The 21429-nt window shown below is 37.7% G+C and overlaps 1 protein-coding gene across 1 annotated transcript in view; it reads right to left on the bottom strand.

The window, feature by feature from the left end:
* ARAP2 (ArfGAP with RhoGAP domain, ankyrin repeat and PH domain 2) overlaps window positions 1-21429 on the bottom strand; it is a 219435-nt gene that overhangs the window by 82863 nt on the left and 115143 nt on the right. The window contains exons 13-18 of the mRNA XM_050947298.1: window positions 18931-19113; window positions 15615-15789; window positions 14022-14156; window positions 4903-5047; window positions 1771-1873; window positions 919-1117 (exon numbers count right to left, since the gene is read on the bottom strand). Of these exons, the coding sequence (XP_050803255.1) occupies window positions 919-1117; window positions 1771-1873; window positions 4903-5047; window positions 14022-14156; window positions 15615-15789; window positions 18931-19113 (940 nt within the window). The remainder of the gene's footprint in view (window positions 1-918; window positions 1118-1770; window positions 1874-4902; window positions 5048-14021; window positions 14157-15614; window positions 15790-18930; window positions 19114-21429) is intronic.

The raw sequence follows: 21429 nt of genomic DNA, 5'->3' as shown, positions 1-21429 counted from the left end.
AGATTAATTGAGAGCCAGAGGTATGTGAATTCATGAAGAAATAGGTGCCTTTCACAGTACTGATGGGGAAATTAAAGGAGGCCAAGAGGTCTGCTGGCTTTTAAGTTAGTTCCTGCTTGAAGTGGAAAACAGTCTCAGATATAATAGCTGTGCAGATGGATAGAGCTACAAATAGATAAGAAGAATAGCATGTATGAAGAACTATATATAAAGAGATAATAAAATTTATGAGAAGCATAATTACTAACCTTTCCCACCCCTGTCCCTATATTCCATGTTGCCCTCCTATGTATAGTTATATTATAAAATTAAAGATGGCTCCAAAATCTAATTACTCTATTATTGAGCACAGTGTAATATACTATAGAATGTATTAAATAAATATATTCCTATCTTCCTCACATCATGAAATTGAGCAAAGGAAAATTTGATACGAAAGTAACAGATGAGTGAAAAACGCCAGATGGTGAAATAGTTTTCCAAGAGGACTATTATTTTCCAGTAAATTTGCATACTTCAAAACTAGACCAGTCAATCATCTCAAGAATACACATTGAATGTTTCTGCATTGACAGGAAAAAAAACAACAGACCCAATAGGTCATACATTATTCTATGATCCTGCACTCTTGTAAGAAAGATACCACTAAAACTAGACCAGACTAGGTTTACTAACTATGATGCTATGAAAATAGCTTTAATCTGGGCAACCAATGGAAAGAGAGAAATAAATATAGATACAGACAACATAGTATGAGAGTGGATGGGGATGGCATTGGGTGCACACAATAGTGATGTGTGCATTGAATTCCTTGACATTCATGATTTTAATGTTATGCAGATATTCCTAAAAGCGGAGATCAGAATAAGTTTCTTAGAACACACGCTAATACATTTCAAATATTCTCTGAAATCTTACTTAGCTCCTGCAGTCTCCTTAGATGTATTGAATCCTCTTGAGCATTCTCCATTTCAAGACAAAAATGTAGACTTGACTTATCTATAGCAAACCAGCCTTTTCTCCACTGATCAAGATTATGGCAATCTTTGTAGTACAGCTGGCCAATCAGATCATAGTCTCTCTTTAACAAACATTCAGCCACAAAGGGAACAAAATGCTGCCAAGAAAAATGAGAAAAAATAAGCCACTGCAAATACCAAAGTTATACATATACAAAATAATAATGCCTATGTATTAAATGGGGATGAGGTGACAATATAGATCGATATTGCACCCCTTAATAAGGATATAAAGTAAATACATACGTTAAATCCTAAAAAACAAAATGTAAAATCAGGAATAGTACATTTTTCCAATTCTGGTCTCTTTAAGCTTGCAAAGTCAGTGATCTATTTTTATTATAAGTAATGTAACCTTTAGGTACCTTGTTTTATTTCAGTAGAAAATATGTGAAAAGCATAATTGTAACCATACTGCTCAGCTGATGTAAGCTCCTATTGCATGGATCAGTGTCCATTGATACTAACACCTACTGAGACACTAGCACATATACAACTGCATTCTTAAGGTCAGTGTTAGAATGTAGCATACCAATTCGCCTTCTGTTTCATTGCATTATCTCAACACACATTTCCATAACAGTAGATATTTTCTTTGCTGCACAGAAAGCCTTTGCACTCCAGATAGATCAGTATTCATCAACCTACATTAAAGAATGGTTTCCCAGACGATTCTAAGCTAACAATGCCACTTTATATATCTTATGTAAAGGCTCTTGGCCTAACTTGAACAGATAATTATCAGCATTACCTTGGCTATTGCCCAGGTCCATTTTCTCTGTGAATGTGCAGTTTCAGCACCAAATAGAAAAACACGTTCTGACAGTAAGTAGATTTCAAAGGTAAAAATGGCCCTAAAGCAAGCAAGAGAATAAAAAAGGCAGTTATATTTAGGATAATATGAAATAGCCAAGAGCTCAATTTTTCTCTCTCTCTCATATACTCTCATTCCTATGGAAATTCATCTGCATTTTTCTTTTAATATTACATTATATGAAGTAGCTAATGCCATAAAACAGTTTATATTATATAGTCATAGCAGGATGGTTACAGTACTTCTTAAGTCAATATATTTTGTGAAGCCATTGCATATTGGGCTTTGAATTAAGTTGAAATGAAAATTTCATTGGAAGAGTATTATTTGATCTTGAAATAAGTTCAGGTCAAATCATTGTCTCAATACATTTAAAACATATTATGCTTGTTGAATATAAGCAGACTGTTTACCCACTGAAAAGGACGTTGCAAATGATTCCTTACTAATATTAAAAAGTACCTAATATTTTACAGGTTGGCTAATCAAAATTCACATTTTGCTAATAGTAACATAAAAATAATGATGCTGCCATTATCAAAGAAAATCAGCCTGAATTCCTAGCCAAGATTTCCTCTCTTTGACTTCTTCCCCTAGCCCGACACATTTGGGTTGTGACTCTTCTTGCAAATACTGGAGGCAGTTCAGATTTGTCTACAAGCTTTGCAGTTTGTTCATGCCCCTCCACCCTCATTCCAAGTGAGCACTTCCAAAGTTATATGGAAATTCCTATTATTAGTAGGCTAAGCATCTCAACAGTAACAGCTTATTCCACTCCATTAAGAACAGACATGAAATTAAATAGGCCATCATATAGTCACCCAACAAACTTATCAGGTTGGGTGGACTGAAGGAAATATCATTCCCAGAAAGGAAATGAGGCAAGAAGTTTTCAACTCTAGACCTTCCACCCAGGCAGATACAATTGGTAAGGTAGAATTAATTAGGGAGAGATTAGTAGTAGTAGTATTTATTTATTTTGGGCGCCGTAGAGCACCTTCCTGCCAAATAATGCTTTTGCAAAGAAACGAAGGCCAAGATTGTTGAAATTCATGAATGTGTTCATGCATCAGCAGGTGTTAGCTTTATAGATTTCCTTTGTGGGTTTCAATGTCCTTTCCACTCAGGATACTGTCCTGAAACTTGCTAAATGGGTTTTGATTCTTTTTGGAATCAGTGCCTCTGTGGCTTCACTACTGGCACTTCCTCTGGAGGTTTTGGATGCAAATAGATGAAGATGATGTGAGAGAGTTTTTCTTGCTTTGTTAAGGTATCCTTTAACTTCTCTTCACACATCTAAGGTGAAATTCTGGCACCACTGAAGTCCACGGGTGTTATGCCATTGACTTCAATGAAGACAAGATTTCACTGTATTGCATGACGTGTTTTTTCCCTGTGCGTTAAGGCTTTGGGCAAAATGAGGGAAGAATAATTTCCTAAGATCTAGGGCAAGAAAAGTTAAAGTTCTGTAGTGAAAGACAGACTCTGGAGTACAATGGACTACCTTTTCTATCTCGTCAGTCAAAAAGTAGGGAAAAAAATTTCTCCCCCTTCCCCCCAACCTTTGAAATGATTTCAACTAGTTCTACTGTCAGTCTAGATACATGTATGTTCCCATCACTGTGCTTTCTGAAAATCTCAAAAACAGAAGCAGGGCAGAAATATCATCCCTAGTCACTAGAATGGGAACCAAATTGCACAAGATGTGTGTGACAGATCTGGGAAGTGCATATGTATTACCCAAATCCAAGTTTAGAGCCTAAGCCATGTGACCATTCTTATCCTCACAAAACAAATAATAAACAATGAGAATCATAAAAACATAGGGGTGGAAGGCACCTTAAAGAGTTCATTTAGTCAATCCATTATGCTAACACTCAGCTCTTATCAAGCCCTTTCCATCTGTAGATCTCAAAGTGTTTTATAACAGAGTTCAGCATCATTAGCTTCATTTTACAGGTGAGGAAACTGAAGCACAGAGAAGGGAAGTGACTTGCCTAAGGTCACCCAGCAGACCAGTAGCAGAGCCAGGAATAGAGCCCACATCTCTCAAGTCCAAGTCCAGGGCTCTATCCACTAGGCAACAGAGTCTCCCAGTAAAGGTCACATTTTCTAAGACACAGATTGAAGACACTTTTTGCAAATGCAGTTGTGACTAGGATTCAGGGCTTTAGGAAAAGGAATTAAGGGTTTTATACATGCCATTGATTTGAACAGATGGTTCACGTCAACTTGTAGCACTGTGAGTAGATCCAAAGTAGGGAAGTTAGGCCTGATTGTTCATTTGAATATGTGTTTCCTTAAGGAAACCCAATACTGTGGAGACATTTACCAGAGATTTAGATGAGACTGCATTCATGACGGTGTTTGACACAGAGACATGTCGATACGTAGTTTTAACCTACAGCATAAGAAATCCAGAAGATCAAGAATGCCTGGCTTTCTAGGCCATTCGCTCTCTGAGTTGACACCTGAAGGAGATTTGTGTCCAGACTCCCGCATAAATCAATAGAGGGGAAGTCTTGTATGTGGCTAGAACAGTATCTATTATCCTGGAAAGTACATCCTCTTCAGAAATTACTTAACTCTTCAATAGTCATGCTGTGAGGTACAGTTCAGAAGAAGAAGTGAGCCCTGGGTTGGAAGATACATGATCAAATCCTAGAGACTGTTGGACGTCTCTGAACTGGCCGTCTTTTTTTGCAGGAAGAAAGGCACAACCCAAATGCTTTGGCCTGGGGGAGAAGTCAGTCTCCGAAATGAATGTTCCAATTTATTATCATTTAGCAATTTGTATATTAAGGATAAATTCCTTCTACAGAAAATGTGTACTTCCTTACTTTAATTTATGCTGCCCTTTCAAAGTTACCCTGCATAAAATTTTTATTGTCTACTAATAAAAAAAATGGCCGAAGACCACTTAGTTATTTCTTGTCACCCACATAAAACAGCTAGCTCTTTTCTAAGAGTCCAGGAACATGTGATGCAAGAGTGAACACGTTGTCACTTCTTAGGACAAAGGCTAGAAAATGTCTTCATTTATTTTGAATGACTAATTTTGGAACCTACCCTGTATTTAAAAAGGAGTCTTCTTTGTGCACCACAAGACAGATAACTTCACTGATGTCAATCATACCATTAGGAGTAGTTGTTTTATCATTTTCATAGTAACTCAAGAAGCCACTTTCCAAAGTACACCACCTTTTATTGCAGTCTGTGATTAAAAAGACATTCAGTATGTCACAGGATACAACAATTATTAATATTATACAAGATACATAGCTATAGAAATGACTTCTCAATGGGGCTGGGATTTCACCTGTAGTGCTCATACGGCAATACCTATACCTCATATACCAAAACCCTAAAGAAAAAATCTTAATATATGGTACTTCAATCAGATATTTGTGAGCATAATGCACTCATTTTAAATTTTATGATTATTAGAAGTATAGATATCAAGTTGCTTTACAAGTTTCCCGTTGCTGCTTTACACAGCTTGATGGGAGGTAGAAAATTTAATACTGAATTTGGTTTGTTCAGTGTTACAGAACCATAAGATATAGAACTAAAAAACCCACAAAACTCCAAAGTTAGAAACATTGAAATTTGTAGGAACAATGTATATTGACAACAGTGGATTACAAAATGAACAGCTGAATCATAGCACACAACAGAGAAAAGGTGTTACTATTTTTTTCATGAACACTGGAAACAGAGGCCAACACAGAGTCAATCCATTTTCCACTGTAAGGTGATGCTACAGTGCCCACTCAGTGTCATAAGGCTAAGGAAATCAATCTAAACCTTTCAAAGATTCTAGGAAAAACATGAAAGGTTGTACTGTCCAGAACTTATACGCATTGCAGACTACAGAACACAACAAGAAAAACAGTGTCAAAAGTTTTATTATTTTAGGTGATCTTGAAAACATGAAAAATTTGCTCCCAGAAGACTAGCAACTCATGCTGTCAAATCAGAACGCACACGAAGGATTGTTTCATTAATCTAATACAATTTTTAGTTTGGTTTGTGTTTTAGGAGGACAGGAACGAGAGTGGGTTATGTATTATAAGCCCAATTCTCCATTCGCTCACAACAGTGAAACTCCGTGGGGTATATTGTATATATACTGTAACTATGCTGGTGTCTAGAAGACCTCATGTTCAACAGTTCTTTAATAAATACAATATTGAGGAGGTTTTAAATGTCACAGACAAATGTTTATGTCTGGAGGATAAATGTACTAGGAACAGTTTCTGGCTGAGGTTAGATGATATTTATCTGCATATAGTGCTGTGAACATTGGCAATATAGTAATGTTAACAATACATAGCATTTATAAGAGGTTGAGTTAATCCACATTTTATCCTGAATTAATTATCAATGAGAGACACCAAATCACAGATAGGAATACCCACAAGCTACCATATACATTTATATATTAAAAAGATAACTTAAGCAACTTACAGCATTATTGGAAACATTTATTAAAATTGGATGTTTCCTACCTTTCAGAAACCTAAAAACCACACACTGTTTAAGAGATAACATATTATAAACTTTGTGTCTCTCTGTACATTTCTAGGTACATCTTAGGTTAGGAATGCTTCTTAAGTTCCACTAGGAGAGTTAAAGGCACTCAGCATTGCACAGGATCACGTCCCAAGAGATAAGCCATATTGCTGGATTTGCAGAACCTTCTCAGCCTTGTAATTTTGCACGTAGGCTGTAGGAAAAAAAAACCCTGTTCTTGGATTGTTCCATTTCATAAACTGGCTCTGCCAACAACTGTGATCCAATTGGCTAATGAGGATTTATGTTCAGGTAATTTTCTCCAGTGGGCACAAGCATCATGACATACAATAGCTTTGTGTTTTAATTAATGTTTGTACAGTGGTTTGAATAGGTAAAGCAAGAATTTGTTATTATTAGGCTCAGCAGTCTTATCTAGGACAAGCTATAAATGAGAAACACTAAAATGTAGACAGAAGTAACCTCAGGATAAAAATAATCTGCAGGTGAGAGTTGAGCATATTTAGCTCCTCATAGGACTTGGTTTTAAGTGCTTTGCAATGAACATATGTCCACATCACAAACTATTTCATTTAACTAGTCCTAGAATAGGAATGTTTGTACAGGGCATGGCTGACAAAGATATAAGATAACAGAGGAGGGAAAAAAACATCACTTCACTAGCCTACAGTTTGTTTGGCTATGCCACCCACTGCTATCAGTCTTCACTTTCTTGTACAGTAAAACTCAGCTAAAGTGAAAAAAAACAGATCAGTTCTCATAACCAGGACCTAGGAAAACATCCAGTGGCTTAAAATGTATATTGACAAGTTAAAGATTTTGCAACAGTCTGAAGTGCAGCGTGAGCTTAGTTTCACAGTTTGGTATATAATCATGAATATAATCAGTTTTTAAAAGAAATATGATCATTCATTTTTAAACAATTGCCTGACTATGCAAAATTCCAAGTTTCAGTGTAGAGCTTAAGAGATTTTCAACTCTAATAGGACCAGAATTTTAGCTGAATTATTATAATCTTGTTGAGAATGGCTTTGGAATGTTAAATGTTTTAGAAGACACCCATCACCCAGCTTTTCTTCTTTCTCCCCTAAAAAAAAATAAACACTATTCTTTGATGTATTGCACCAGAACAGTAGCAATGTTTGAAAGCTCTTCTGATCGCTTATTAACAGCTGTTAACTAAACAAATACTTCTCCAAATGCTGTTCATCCCTGCTGAAGTCTGTGCCGGTGCTACCATGAGAAGTACACAAAAAGCAGGCCTACCATCTTCTCCTGTATTTAAAACACAGTAGAAAGCCACTAATTCATACTTATTTAATCCACAAATCTGCCATTTTCATGGAATGAAGGATAGTTTAGTCATTAGGGCACTATCCCGGCACTTGAGACACCTGGATTTAATTCCCTTCTCCACCACAGATTTCCTGTGTGAACTTGAGCAGTTCACTTAGCCTCTCTGTGCCCCTGTTTTCCATTGGTAAGTACTTTAATATTAGTGATTTAAGTAAAAGCAGCAAACAAAGTTTAAGTGTAATTAGATACTAATGAATTTTATAAGCAGTTTGCCTTACAAATTTTAAATCACTCCGAATAAATAATCAAAGCTCAAGATCAAACATATACTGTATACATTTACAATGGAATTTTTCAGAGGCCGAAGGCAACTAGAAAAAAAAATCTGCTGCTTTTCCAATTATGGTGTTTTTCTTTAAGTAAAGTGCCAGTAGTAAGCATTTTAATGAAGTGTTTGGGGCTTTTCCAAGACTGAGAGGAACATTTGGGAATTTTCAGTAATTACTACTATTGGGAAATCTTGAATCTCTTGATACGTTTCAAGTATATTTCTATAATCTTGCTTATCCAAAAACATCCTCACATAGCACTAAAACAAGACTTTGCTATTTACTTTCTTAATCAAGTAACTAAATAATATGTGAAAATACATTGAAGCAGAACTTTTAGTAGGAAGAGAACCACCTATCAGAATTTTCATGCTGGTCAGAATAATAGGTGTAAAAATCCTCGTTTAGTTGAACAACAAAATCAAAAAGATTTTAAATGCATAACCTTCCTCTGAAAAGTTACTCTTTATAAAGCTCTCATTCACAGTAGTAGATGTCATTACACGACACTTTGGCGTGATGCTCACAGTCTCTCTTCTTGTAAACAGATTTATTTTGTTAAAGGACCTAAGTAGTACTTTTCTTTTAGAGGTGAATTAAAGTTGCAAAACTTATGTAAAACTTCAAGAATGGAAATACGCACTACAACCCTATAATAATACATTGCTTTATTGGCATATTTTAACATATTTGGCAAAGTAGCCATTTCCTTAAAATCCTGCAACTCAGATTTCACAGATATCCTTGTTTCTCTGCCAGGGAGAGGGATACAAGTGCCATGAAAAAAAAAATAGGATAGAACTATGATATTCCACATACAGCAATGCTCAACACTGGATCCCGATCTGTATTTCACATATGGTCCTTGAAAATGTTGGTATAACCCACTGGTGAATGTGTGTTATCAGTTCCCCTCTGTGCTCAATCCTTAGGGGATAAGAGTTTGTTACAGCTTCTGCTATAGGAACTGGCTATTCAGCTTTGGAGGTCCCTGGTTCAATCCCTAAGGTGTTGGCCAAAATAGCAGCCACCACACAAGTATTTGCATTTTAGAATTAAAAGTGACACTTAATATAATTCAGTATTGGAAATACCTAGAATTCTTTGATAAAAGCTTTCAAACTGCTTTAGTGCCAACGTCAAAAATATTAGAATACGATTCAGAATCCCAAAAACTCAGAAATATATATTTTTAAAAAAGCATCAGTGATTGAATTTTGTCTGTCTTCTGGTTTTTTAACTCCCCCTGCACACTCCACAATGTGCAACTACAAATTGAAAATTCAACCTTATATGCATAAATAAAATGTTCTATGCAGTGTTATAGCCATGTAAGTCCCAAGATATTAGACAAAGTGGGTGACAAAATTCAACTTCTGTTGGTGAGAAAGACAAGCTTTTGAGCTCACACAGAGCTCTTCTTCAGGCCTGCAAAACTTTATCTGAGTATCACAGCTAAATATAAGATGGAACAGATTGCTCAGCCAAACCATGGGGACAGCAACAGGTACTAGGATGGCTCCCCAGTATGCCAACCTCTTCATGGACCAACTTGAAGAAGAATTTCTTGGCAAATGCACCACAAAACCAATAATATATTTGAGATACATTAATAATATTTCCATCCTCTGGACAGAGGACTCTCTCTGCAACATTCCCACACCAGCATCAACTTCCTGGACACCATTATCAGCTTCAGCAATGGAAACCTACACACAATTATATATAAGAAAACCATGGATCACCACACCTACCTTCATAGATTCAGTAACCACCCCAAACACACCAAGAAATCTTATCTACAGCCAGGCATTCAGATACCATAGAATATGCTCCAAGGAGAAAATCCAGGATATACACCTTAACATCACCTTCACCAAACAAGGGGACTCCACCAGAGAAGTGGGGTAACTTGTTAGTTTGGATCTGTAAAAAGTGACAAAGAGTCCTGTGGCGCCTAATAGACTTACAGACGTATTGGAGAACAAACTTTTGTGCATGAATACCCACTTTGACAGACACATGTAGTGGAAATTTCCAGAGGCAGGTATAAATATGCACACAAGAATCAGACTAGAGATAATGAGGTTAGTTCAATCAGGGAGGATGAGGCCCTCTTCTGGCAGTTGAGGTGTGAACACCAAAGGAGGAGGCTGTCAAACAACTCTCCAATACCAAATTCTACAGGCCACTTTCCTCAGATCCCACTGAGGAATATACTAAGAAACTGCACTATCTACTCAGGACACTCCTTACACTAACACAGGAAAAAATCAACATACCCTTAGAGCCCCGAATGGGGTTATTCTATCTACTACCCAAGATCTACAAACCTGGAAATTCTGGATACCCCACCATCTCTGGGATTGGCACACTCAGTGAAGGACTGACTGGATATGTGGACACTCTATTCAGATCCTATGCCACCAGCATTCACAGCTATCTCTGTGACACCACTGATTTCCTGAGAAAACTACAATGCATTGGTGATGTTCCAGAAAACACCATCCTAGCCACCATGGATGTGGAGGCTCTCTGCACAAACATCCCAAACACAGATGGAATACAAGCTGTCAGGAACAGTATCCCTGATGATGCCACAGCACAACTGGTTGCTGAGTTCTGTGACTTTATCCTCAAGCACAATTATTTCAAATTTGGTGACAATACATACCTCCAGACCAGTGGCACCGCTATGGGCATCCGCATGGCCCCACAATATGCCAACATTTTTATGGCTGACCTGGAACAACGCTTCCTCAGCTCTTGTCCACTCACACCCCTTTTCTACCTATGTTACATTGATGACATCATCATCTGGACCCATGGGAAGGAGACTCTGGAAGAATTGCACCAGGATTTCAAGAGTTTCCACCCCACCATCAACACCAGCCTGGACCAATCTACACGGGAGGTCCATTTCCTAGACAACGCAGTACAAATAAGCGATGGTCACATTAACACCACTCTATACCAAAAACTCACCGACTGCTGTGTCTACCTTCATGCCTTCAGCTTCCATCCTGGACACACCACATGACCCATCATCTACAGCCAAGTGCTAAGGTACAACCACATTTGCTCCAACCAACACCTACAGACAGAGACCAACACCTACAATATCTTCACCAAGCATTCTCAAAACTACAATATCCACACGAGGAAATAAGGAAACAGATAATAAGGGCCAGAAGTGTACCCAGAAGCCTTCTACTGCAGGACAAACCCAAGAAAGAAACCAACAGAACTCCATTGGCCATCACCTACAGTCCTCAGCTAAAACCTCTCCAATGCATCATCAATGATCTGCAACCCATCCTGTACAACAATCTCTTGCTTTCACAGGCCTTGGGAGGCAGGCCAGTGCTCATTCGCAGACAATCCACCAACCTTAAGCATATTCTCACCAGCAATCACACACCGCACCATAGCAAATCTAACTCAGGAACCAATCCATGCAACAAATAGTGATGCCAACTCTGCCCATATATCTACACCAGAGACACCATCACAGGACCTAATCAGACCAGCTACAACATCACCAGTTCATTCACCTGCACGTCCACCAATGTTATATAGGCCGTCATGTGCCAGCAATGCTCCTCTGCTATGCACATCGGCCAAACTGGACAGTCCCTACGTAAAAGGATAAATAGACACAAGTCAGATATTAGGAACAGCAATATAAAAAAACCTGTAGGAGAACACTTCAACCTTCCTGGCCACACAACAGCAGATCTTAAGGTGGCCATCCTGCAGCAAAAAAACTTCAGGACCAGACTTCAAAGAGAAACTGCTGAGCTTCAGTTCATCTGCAAATTTGACACCATCAGCTCAGGATTAAACAAAGACTGTGAATGGCCAGCCAACTACAAAAGCAGTTTCTCCTCCCTTGGTGTTCACACCTCAACTGCTAGAAGAGGGCCCCCTCCTCCCTGATTGAACTATCCTCGTTATCTCTAGACTGATTCTTGCCTGCATATTTATACCTGCCTCTGGAAGTTTCCACTACATGCATCTGACGAAGTGAGTATTCACCCACAAAAGCTTATGCTCCAATACGTCTGTTAGTCCTGTGGCACCTTATAGATTCTTTGTCATTCCTTCCACCAGAGAAGTAGATAGTTTCCTGGAATGGATTACCCAAATAACTTGAGAAAATCAGCAGAAATAAAATGCACATCCTTAGCTGTCACATAGCACCCCACGCTGCAGCCTATACGGGTATCATCAAACAAGTACAACTCGTACTCAATGGAGATCCAACCTGAAAGAAATCTTTCTGAACCCCCTCTTCTAGTTTTCAAACAACCCAAACCCCTCAACCTCTTCAAGCTTATCATTAGAAGCAAGCTGCCCAGAGACCAGGACACATCAACTCAATGCAGCAGCAGACACTGCTAGGACATCAGATGCAAAACTTGCAGCCATAGCTTCACTGCTACAATGATCAGCCCCCATCCCCCAACACACCTTTCAAAATCCATGGATTCTACCATTCAAAAGCCCAGCCTAGCAGCTTAAATTCATTACTCTGCTAGACACCAAAAATCAGATTAAACACAGACATTAGATTTATGGCTCATTACAATAATCTATAACCCACTAACAACTCCGCCAGATGCTTCCTGCCCCTTTCCTCCCCTCTCATTGGAAGGATATCAATGGACCTCTTCACCTGGAATGGTCACTTAAACATGTGTTAACTACTTACGTTAAACAATCTTTTCCCTCTTGAATGCAGCTGGGACACTCTAAGTCTCCCAGACCCAAAGAGGAGATCTGTGTAAGCTCAAAAGCTTGTCTCTCTCACCAACAGAAGTTGGTCCAAAAAAAAAAAAAAGATATTACCTCACCCATCTTCTCTCTGAATAAAATGAACACATACCAAAAAATGTAGCCCCTGGTCCATGACTCCCCTCCATCCCACTGTTCAGAGGTTTCCCCAGCTCCCTCAGTCTCCAATTTCTGGAAGGCTCCGACAGCTCCCAGTCACCAACTCTCAATTCTATCCAGCTAGGTAGCAGATTTCCCTTGGGCTACTGCCTCCATTTACTCCCCCGTCACTGTTCTGTGGAGGGCTGGGATAAGGATGCTGTTGCTGCCAAACTTGGGAGAGGGGATGGCTCCACTGTGCTAAAACTGCACAGTGCTCAAAGAACATAGGGATGCCCTGGTACTGTGACAGCCACTAAGGCTGTATGCAGCACATTGACTTTCTAGAGGTTAAGAGGGAAAATTGCAGCAACTCAAGCAATATTCCTGAACTGCCTGTAATAGGCTGAATCTTATTGGATTTGAAACAGTTGAACACTAGGCATATTTGGATGCAATCTGAATGCTGAGGCTTGGACCTAAGCTGTTTTTTATTCCTTTTCTTAGCTCATGATGTACTGGTGATTTTACTCAGAAAACTAGAAACCTGAAATTTAGGATTTCTCAGTGATTGTTGAAATGCAAGACCAATTACATTGTTAAAGAACAGCCATATTTCTGTCCTCCATCTCCCTTCTCCTCCCCCCCTCCCCTTTTATGGAGCTAAAAGACTAACTTTTAGCAAAACCTTTGTATGAAGTCCATTAAAGATGCAGTTGTTGGGGGTTGGGACACCAGTCTTTCCTTCTGGTGACCTAAATGTTCTTCCCACCTTTTTACTTTTCAGATATTTATTTGTCTTTTTCCTTTTCTTCTCCAGCAACTTTTGACCAGAGAGATGTGTGGTTACTAGGGTGACCAGATGTCCTGATTTTATTGGGACAATCCTGATTTTTGGGTCTTTTTCTTGTATAGTCTCCTATAACCCCCCCACTCGTCCCAATTTTTCACACTTGCTGTCTGGTTACCCTAGCGATTACAGTGATTTTCTTTGAGTGAACACTAACTTCTTTTGCCTCTTTAAACACTGGTGTCATTTTAAAGATGCAGTTTGTCCTTACAGAACTTTTAAAAATCTATTGTTAAAACTTAAGACACTAAACTCATCCATTGTACAGAATCAATCAAGTACAGAAAGTAAAAGATATTTACCTTCTTTCAATTTCCTGTCTGTAAATAGCTTAGCAGCATTATAAGAAACTTTGTATAAAAATTCGCAAAGAAAAGTAGAATGTGAAGCATCTTGAGAGAAGCCACTTTCAAAATCAGTATCATAGTTTGGGAAATCTATGAAGAGAACAAAGTCAATAAACAACACATAGAATTTCCGTTATTAACATTTACAGCCATTTGACCTCCTGCATTTCATTTCTTGAATACATAACAGATAGTGTACGCATGCTATGCATGATTTAAATTATATTCCTATTATTTTATATATTGTTCTGAGTTATTTCTTGCATATATTAAGTAAAATAATGAAGTGTGAATTAAAATACTTACATTAGTTACGATGTTACTGTAATCCAGCAAGGATAAATGTAAAGTACTATATGCTTTTATATGTATATATAAAAAAGTAAAATAGTTGCTTTACTAAACTTAATATACTTAAACAAAGAATTTGTTCCCTGAAGTCTCAATCATGGCTTTGCTGCAAGCTCAGAGCAAAGAGCAAAACGAGATTGTGACAGTCACCGTCAGCTTTCCAGTTTTCCCCTTACTCTGAGGAAAGAAGGGCCTTGTGCCAAGCACACTACATAGCTATCCTGGTTTCAGCACTGCGGGGAAGAGAGACATAGAGCAGATTGAAAGACTCCTATCTTGACTATCTGAAGCCTTAAGATAATAGCACCACTTGCTTCGAATGGAATATGGCTTCTTCTTAAGTGTGAGTGTGCATTACAGAAGGCACTAGAGTCTGCACTGGTTTCTGATTAGTGTCTGAGTAGAATATAAGGAATACAAAGCCCTAAATAATTTGGGAACTCACTGCCTGAGACCACATCTCAGAGCTGTATGAGCAATATTGACCTGATCTAAGAAGGTGTTAATGGCAGTGTTTCCCAGAATCCTTGAACTCTCCTCTCTCCCGATCAGTCCAGAGTTGTTGACTTTCAAGGCATGCTCTAAGGTTTCTCTCTTTTCTCTGAACTACAACAGAAGGCATGAGAGGAGGTAACTAGGATTGGTTTGGTGGGAGTAATGCTGTTATTTTATGCTGACTTGATTAAAAGGATGAGCTATACTTTGGAAGATGGTTTTGCGAAAGATGGATAAGTCTGTGTGTGGCAGATACTGTTAATGATTCAAAGGCTTGTAGTAAGCACCAACAGCCTCAGAAATGTGCTTTGAACAAATTAAATGGATACTTAAATAAAAGTTCCACAACAATCATCAACATCATCATATGGTCTCTCCAGGTTCTCTCTGTGATTTATACGAAGGCTCTTGATTTCCACCAACAAGCATGCAAGTTACACGTGACTTTTTCTCAATTAGGGTAGACCTTAAGCATCATGTTTTAGCAAAGGAAGTGGCATCAAAACACAATTGTATTTTACCAAAAATGAAATTTAACTAATTCCACCACTCCACATTCCTACACCATGCCAAGCACGTTTGTCAAAGACTTATACTTTTTCAACCCAGTACTGATGTTCTAGATTTTTCCTCCGTTAGCTCGTTACATAAAGAGATTTTAAAACATAAAAAACATGAAAAGGAAATAATAAAACTCTATACCTGAGAATTTATTGTGGTAGAGGAATTCCATTTGCAGCCTTTGTCCTGCTTTCTTGGCTAATAAGTAAGGAGTACTGTAAACAGGATCTCCAGTGGCACACATAACATCAGCTCCACTAAATAGCAATGTCATTGTTTCCAACACATCTTGTTTAACTACTGTAGCACACAGGGCCTGGTCATGTAGGGGGAAAATGATAAGTCAGTTTAAAACAGAAAACAAATGGGAATAAGTATTTTTTTATTTAGGTGCAAATTCCATTGTCCCTGAACCAAGCCCCCACACCCTCATTCACAGATCTGCTACAGTGGAAAGTAGTAGGAGGGATGAGGGAGTAATAGGTAGAGATCCCTCTAACACCCCTGAAGTGAGGTCTGAATCCTCCATGTTCTGCAGAGAAAAGGCTATGTGAAATTATTACAAAGGGATGGCTGGCTTTAGTCAACAGATATACTTGTAGAGGTAGCATACTGCACTAACCCTCTCCCTCCATAACCTTAAGACAATTTCTCTCTCTCACATCTAACTTCTAGAGAAAGCTCTTGTTGTCAAGTCCCTGGTATTTGGAGTTGACTGAAAGGACAAAATTTGGTCCCAAAACTCTATGCTATTAAAAAGTTACGTGAAATTAACAGATTGTATTTTGAAAATTGTCTTTGATGGGTAAAGTGATTAATGATTCTGAGGCACCTCAATTTTAGGGCACCCAATTTGAGATAACTTAAAAGAGGGCGGATTTTCAGAAGGTGGGTACTTAGCACTTCCTGAAAAGGAGGGCCCTTTATCAATCATTAGTCAAATCAAATCTCTCTTGAAAATATTGGTACACATCTTTAAATCAAGATAAATTATGGTACACAATTTCTGCAATCTGCACCAGTTTAAGTTCCATGATTTAGTGTGTATTTAATACAAATTTATTTGAACTATTTAATAAACAGGTTTCTCTGAAATGAAAGACAATATACTCTTGTTGCATTGAGCAATTCTATCATGCCAGTTACCTAAGTCAACATGTGTTTATCTAGTATACATGAAAGGACTTTATGTTACTATAAAAGAGTGAAAATGACCCGTAGAACCGAGGGACTGGAAGTGACCGCAAAAGGTCATCTAGTCCAGTCTCCAGTACTGAGGCAGAACTAAGTATTATCTAGCTGATTTCTTTTTCTGAATACTGATACAGTGAACTTTTAACTGACATTTAACCAAATCCCCCCCTGACAAAATGACTAAACTACAAATAAAATTACTTTCTCCATATATATTTTATATTTTTCTGATTGTAAAATAGAGTTGTAGTATAATCTCTTAAAAGATTGGGGTCGATTTAAAAGAGATTATACTACAACTCTATTTTACAAGGCATGTATAACCCAATAGTGGCCTAGATGACCTATTGAGGTTCCTTCTAGTCCTACACTTCTGATTCTATAATTACTTGGCAATAGCTAAGTAACTACAAAATAATGTCATGTCCCTGCAGAGTACTTGATAATTGCATCTGAAGTTATCCAGTAGTTAAGTGATTAACATACACCAATTACAGGCTTTAGTAGTTAGAAAAATCAAGTTTAAAAAACAGAAATAACCAATTACAACTTTTCTCTATTGTTCACAGTTACCATATGGCCACTGATTTATTATATGGTTATTACAGACAAGTTACACAATGAAAATAGAAGGCTCTATTTTCCTAAGCAGCTTTCGGTGAAATTCACTCGTTTCCACATGAAGCATAACGAATCAGTGTTTGTTGTGGTCAAGTCAGAGGGTTTGTGATAGAATCCAGTCAAGCCCATGGCAAACGGTAAGGTTACACTGTGGGTGGGCTGGATACCTTTGACTGTCTTTGAAAGAAATAAATATGCATTTGTTGCAAATTCTCACGGCTACAGGACTATCAAATATAGCTATTTCTTCAATACAGTGACAGGTTCTCCTTTCAATAAGTGGGCTCCTCTCTTTCCAATTGGGAGCAAAATCACTTTTTGCTAACTCTTATTTGCTAAACTCAACCCACCCCTCCCGCTCCCCCACTTCATAGAATAGTGTGTATGTACACTCATTTTCCAGTTCTGACTAAGAAGTAATCAAATATGCAATCTGTCCAATCTCTGTGTATTTTAACCCTGACCACAGCACTTCTTCCCTATCCAAGGACTTCAGTACATGTGACTATGCACTCAAATCATCAATGGAAAGCACAGGTCTCCTTTATGAGACAGAATATTGGATATCAAGGAAGCTATACAAAAATTAAGTTAATCTTAAATTTGCCATCTAATAATTGGTAACAATCTATTTGTGTAAAAAGGAATACTGAGAGCTCTAGATTTCTCATTTCATTTGTTCCAGCTTGCTTCCCTTCTAATGGGGTACAAATCTACCATATAAGAGAGTGCGCATGAGCTATTTTCATACTTGATAACACTCCATGATTTAATGTAGTAGAATTATGTTACATGTCAGATGTATTATATACTACATCGGCTGTAGTAGAAGAAACAAACCACTGAAGTGGGAATTTCAGTCTACCAAGTATGCACCTGAAAATTAGAAATCCATGATTTAATGTATGGTTGTGAGTAGGCATATTAACAGGAGATATCATCATCTTTTACAAATACAAAGAAATAGATTGAAAAAGCAGCAACAACAACAACATGGGGTATAGTTTTAAGAACTATTAACAGACATTATACATATTGAAAATATTTCAGAAGATCAAAAAGTAGGAAATATATCGAGGTCATTTAAGAGTAATTGTACTGTATGCTATATGATTTATTGCATGCAAGAGCATAATCCAAACAATAGTATCTAAAAACATGACCTGCACCTAAAATGCAAGGTGAACAGGTTTAATTTAACACAATATATTGAGCAGTTTTTACTAAAGGTGTCTCAAGATACTTGTGTGTAGAGGCAGCATATACTAAGTCCTACCAGTTAACTCCGCATCCTTCAGAAGATCAACCAGAGATCACAATAGATCATTCAATCATTTCTACCCCCAAATAATGTCTAAATGCTATGGAATTAGAATTTGGGGACTTTTTACGATGAAGGCATTTTACTACTTGAGTAAGCAAAGAGCTACATACTGATAATGCAGTGGACTATACAGATAAAAAAGTATCTGTCATTATTGACTCTAATAGCTCACATGTAGCCTTGGACAATAACACTATTGGCAGCAGTATGTTAGCCAGGACATTGTCTCCTACCAGGTCGAGTGATTAGGAAGGATCTCTAACTACACATACACAGTCACAAATAATGAGGGCGAGACTTAGTTTACCACAATATTACCTTATTTAATTCTTCTTTGGTTTTGTAGCCCATAAGAGTTTTCCTGAATCTTCCTTCTTTGTATTTTTGTGTAATAAATGTTATCCTTTTTTCTAGAGGAGAGTCCATATGCAATTCCTCTTCTGGTTGAAGTTTTCCTGCCCAAAAACTGTTTGCCCTTTTATTTCCAATGACAATAAAAAGCTGCCAAAGAAAAAGAAAAGGCAATTCAATGCAAAAGATATTGAGGTAAACTACAAAATCTTTTAATCTGCTAAAAAGTGAAAGATGATTAGAGAAAATGGAGTTGACTCTGGGGAAAAACAATGGAAGCCTCAACAGAATCATTGCTTATGCTATCCTGTTAAATGGTGGATGAATAATGAAAAAGTCCAGAGCTCTATGTCCATGATTAATCACCAGTAACAATGGAGGCTTAACAATGTTACTCAGATACAGTATTTCGAAAGGAACTGGGCAAGATCTGTAGAAAGGTTAGCAACAAAGGATAGGCAAATATGTACAGAAGCACAGTGTACCAGCCTAATGCTCCTTACAAACTTGGAAGTAAACTCCAACTTTTACCTGTCAAAGAAACCAACTAATTTCCCACAGCAAAAGGGAGATGTGAGGTGATGAAGAGGGATCTCACTGTAGAGAACAGACACAGTTACTTTTAAAAAAAGTGTCTTCCATTTTCAAAAGGCTTTATTGTTGGAGAAATATTCTCTGGCAGTAAAAGGGGGAAACATTGCTGGATGTCTCTCAAAACAAAAAATATTTTAAGCACCACTACTGCAGGAGATTCTCAGGAAGATTATTCTAGAGAGAATAAATATAACTCGGAAGCTTTAAAATTTCACTCACTCCTTTTCTTGAACTGAACTGAATTTTTCCTACAAGTGTGTAATAGGGAGGAGTCCAGTCTAGGTCCCATTAAGCACATTTCCAATGAAGTCATGGCAAAGCAATGCTCCCTCACTGGGTGGATTGCATTCAGTTAATGTTAGAAGGGAGCTGTCACTGCTGGATAATGGATTGCATTCTGGAGGGTGGACTACAGTTGTACTGATTCTCAGTATGGGGATACACGAGTGTGTGTGTGGTGGAAGAGGAAGATTATTAGTGCCCACACTGCCTTGCACACCACTGTAGAGATCAGCTACAGTCTGGCTTTGCATATATAGTTTATAGATAAATTATCAAAAACATTTATGCAACATTAAGAAGTATTTAAAGCAGTATTGCCAATTTATGATTGTATTGCTAATCTCAGGATAATATTTACTGTATTTCTTAAACCCCAGCTCCTGGAGTCATGCAACTTTCTGTTAAAAAATGTATTGAGGGGAGAGGGGGAAATATTTCAACCAACATGGTTTTGGAGAGAAGCTGGAAAAAACAAAGGAAATAAAAAGTAAATAAATAAAAATAATAAATAAAAATTAGGGCTGTCAAGCGATTAAAAAATTAATCACGATTAATTACACTGTTAATAGAATACCATCTATTTAAATATTTTTGGATGTTTTCTACATTTTCAAATATATTGATTTCAATTACAATACAGAACACAAAGTGTACAGTGCTCACTTTATATTTATTTTTCATTACAAATATTTATGCTGTAAAAAGCAAAAGAAATAGTATTTTTGCATTCACCTCATACAAGTATTGTAATGCAATCTCTTTATCATAAAAGTTGAACTTACAAATGTAGAATTATCTACAAAAAAAACTGCATTCAAAAATAAAAATGTAAAAAACTTTAGAGCATACAAGTCTACTCGGTCCTACTTCTTGTTCAGCCAGTTACTCAGACAAACAAGTTTGTTTACATTTGCAGGAGATAATGCTGCCCACTTCTTGTTTACGTCACTTGAAAGCGAGAACCGACGTTCTCATGGAACTGTTGTAGCCAGCGTTGCAAGATATTTGTGTGTCAGATGCACTAAAGAGTTACATGTCCCTTCATCTTCAACCACCATTCCAGAGGACATGGGTCCATGCTGATGATGGGATCTGCTTGATAACGATCCAAAGCAGTGAAGACCGACGCATGTTCATTTTCATCATCTGAGTCAGATGCCACCAGCAAAAGGTTGATTTTCTTTTTTTTTCTATTGTTCAGATTCTGTAGTTTCTGCATCAGAGTGTTGCTCTTTTAAGACTTCAGAGGGCAGGCTCCACACCTCGTCTCTCAGATTTTGGAGGGCACTTCAGATCCTTAAACCTGGGATTGAGTGCTGTAGCTATCTTTAGAAATCTCACATTGGTACCTTCTTTGCGTTTTGTCAAATCTGCTGTGAAAGTGTTCTTAAAATGAACAACATGTGCTGGGTCATCATCCGAGACTGCTATAATATGAAATACATGGCAGAGTGCAGGTAATACAGAGCAGAGACATACTATTCTCCCCAAAGGAGTTCAGTCAAAATTTGATTAACGCATTGTCTTTTTTAACGAGTGTCATCAGCATGGAAGCACATCCACTGGAATAGCAGCTGAAGCATGAAGGGG

Source organism: Gopherus flavomarginatus, chromosome 3, assembly GCF_025201925.1.
Source record: "Gopherus flavomarginatus isolate rGopFla2 chromosome 3, rGopFla2.mat.asm, whole genome shotgun sequence".
Lineage (NCBI taxonomy): Eukaryota > Metazoa > Chordata > Testudines > Testudinidae > Gopherus > Gopherus flavomarginatus.
This window is presented reverse-complemented; position numbering and strand designations above follow the sequence as displayed.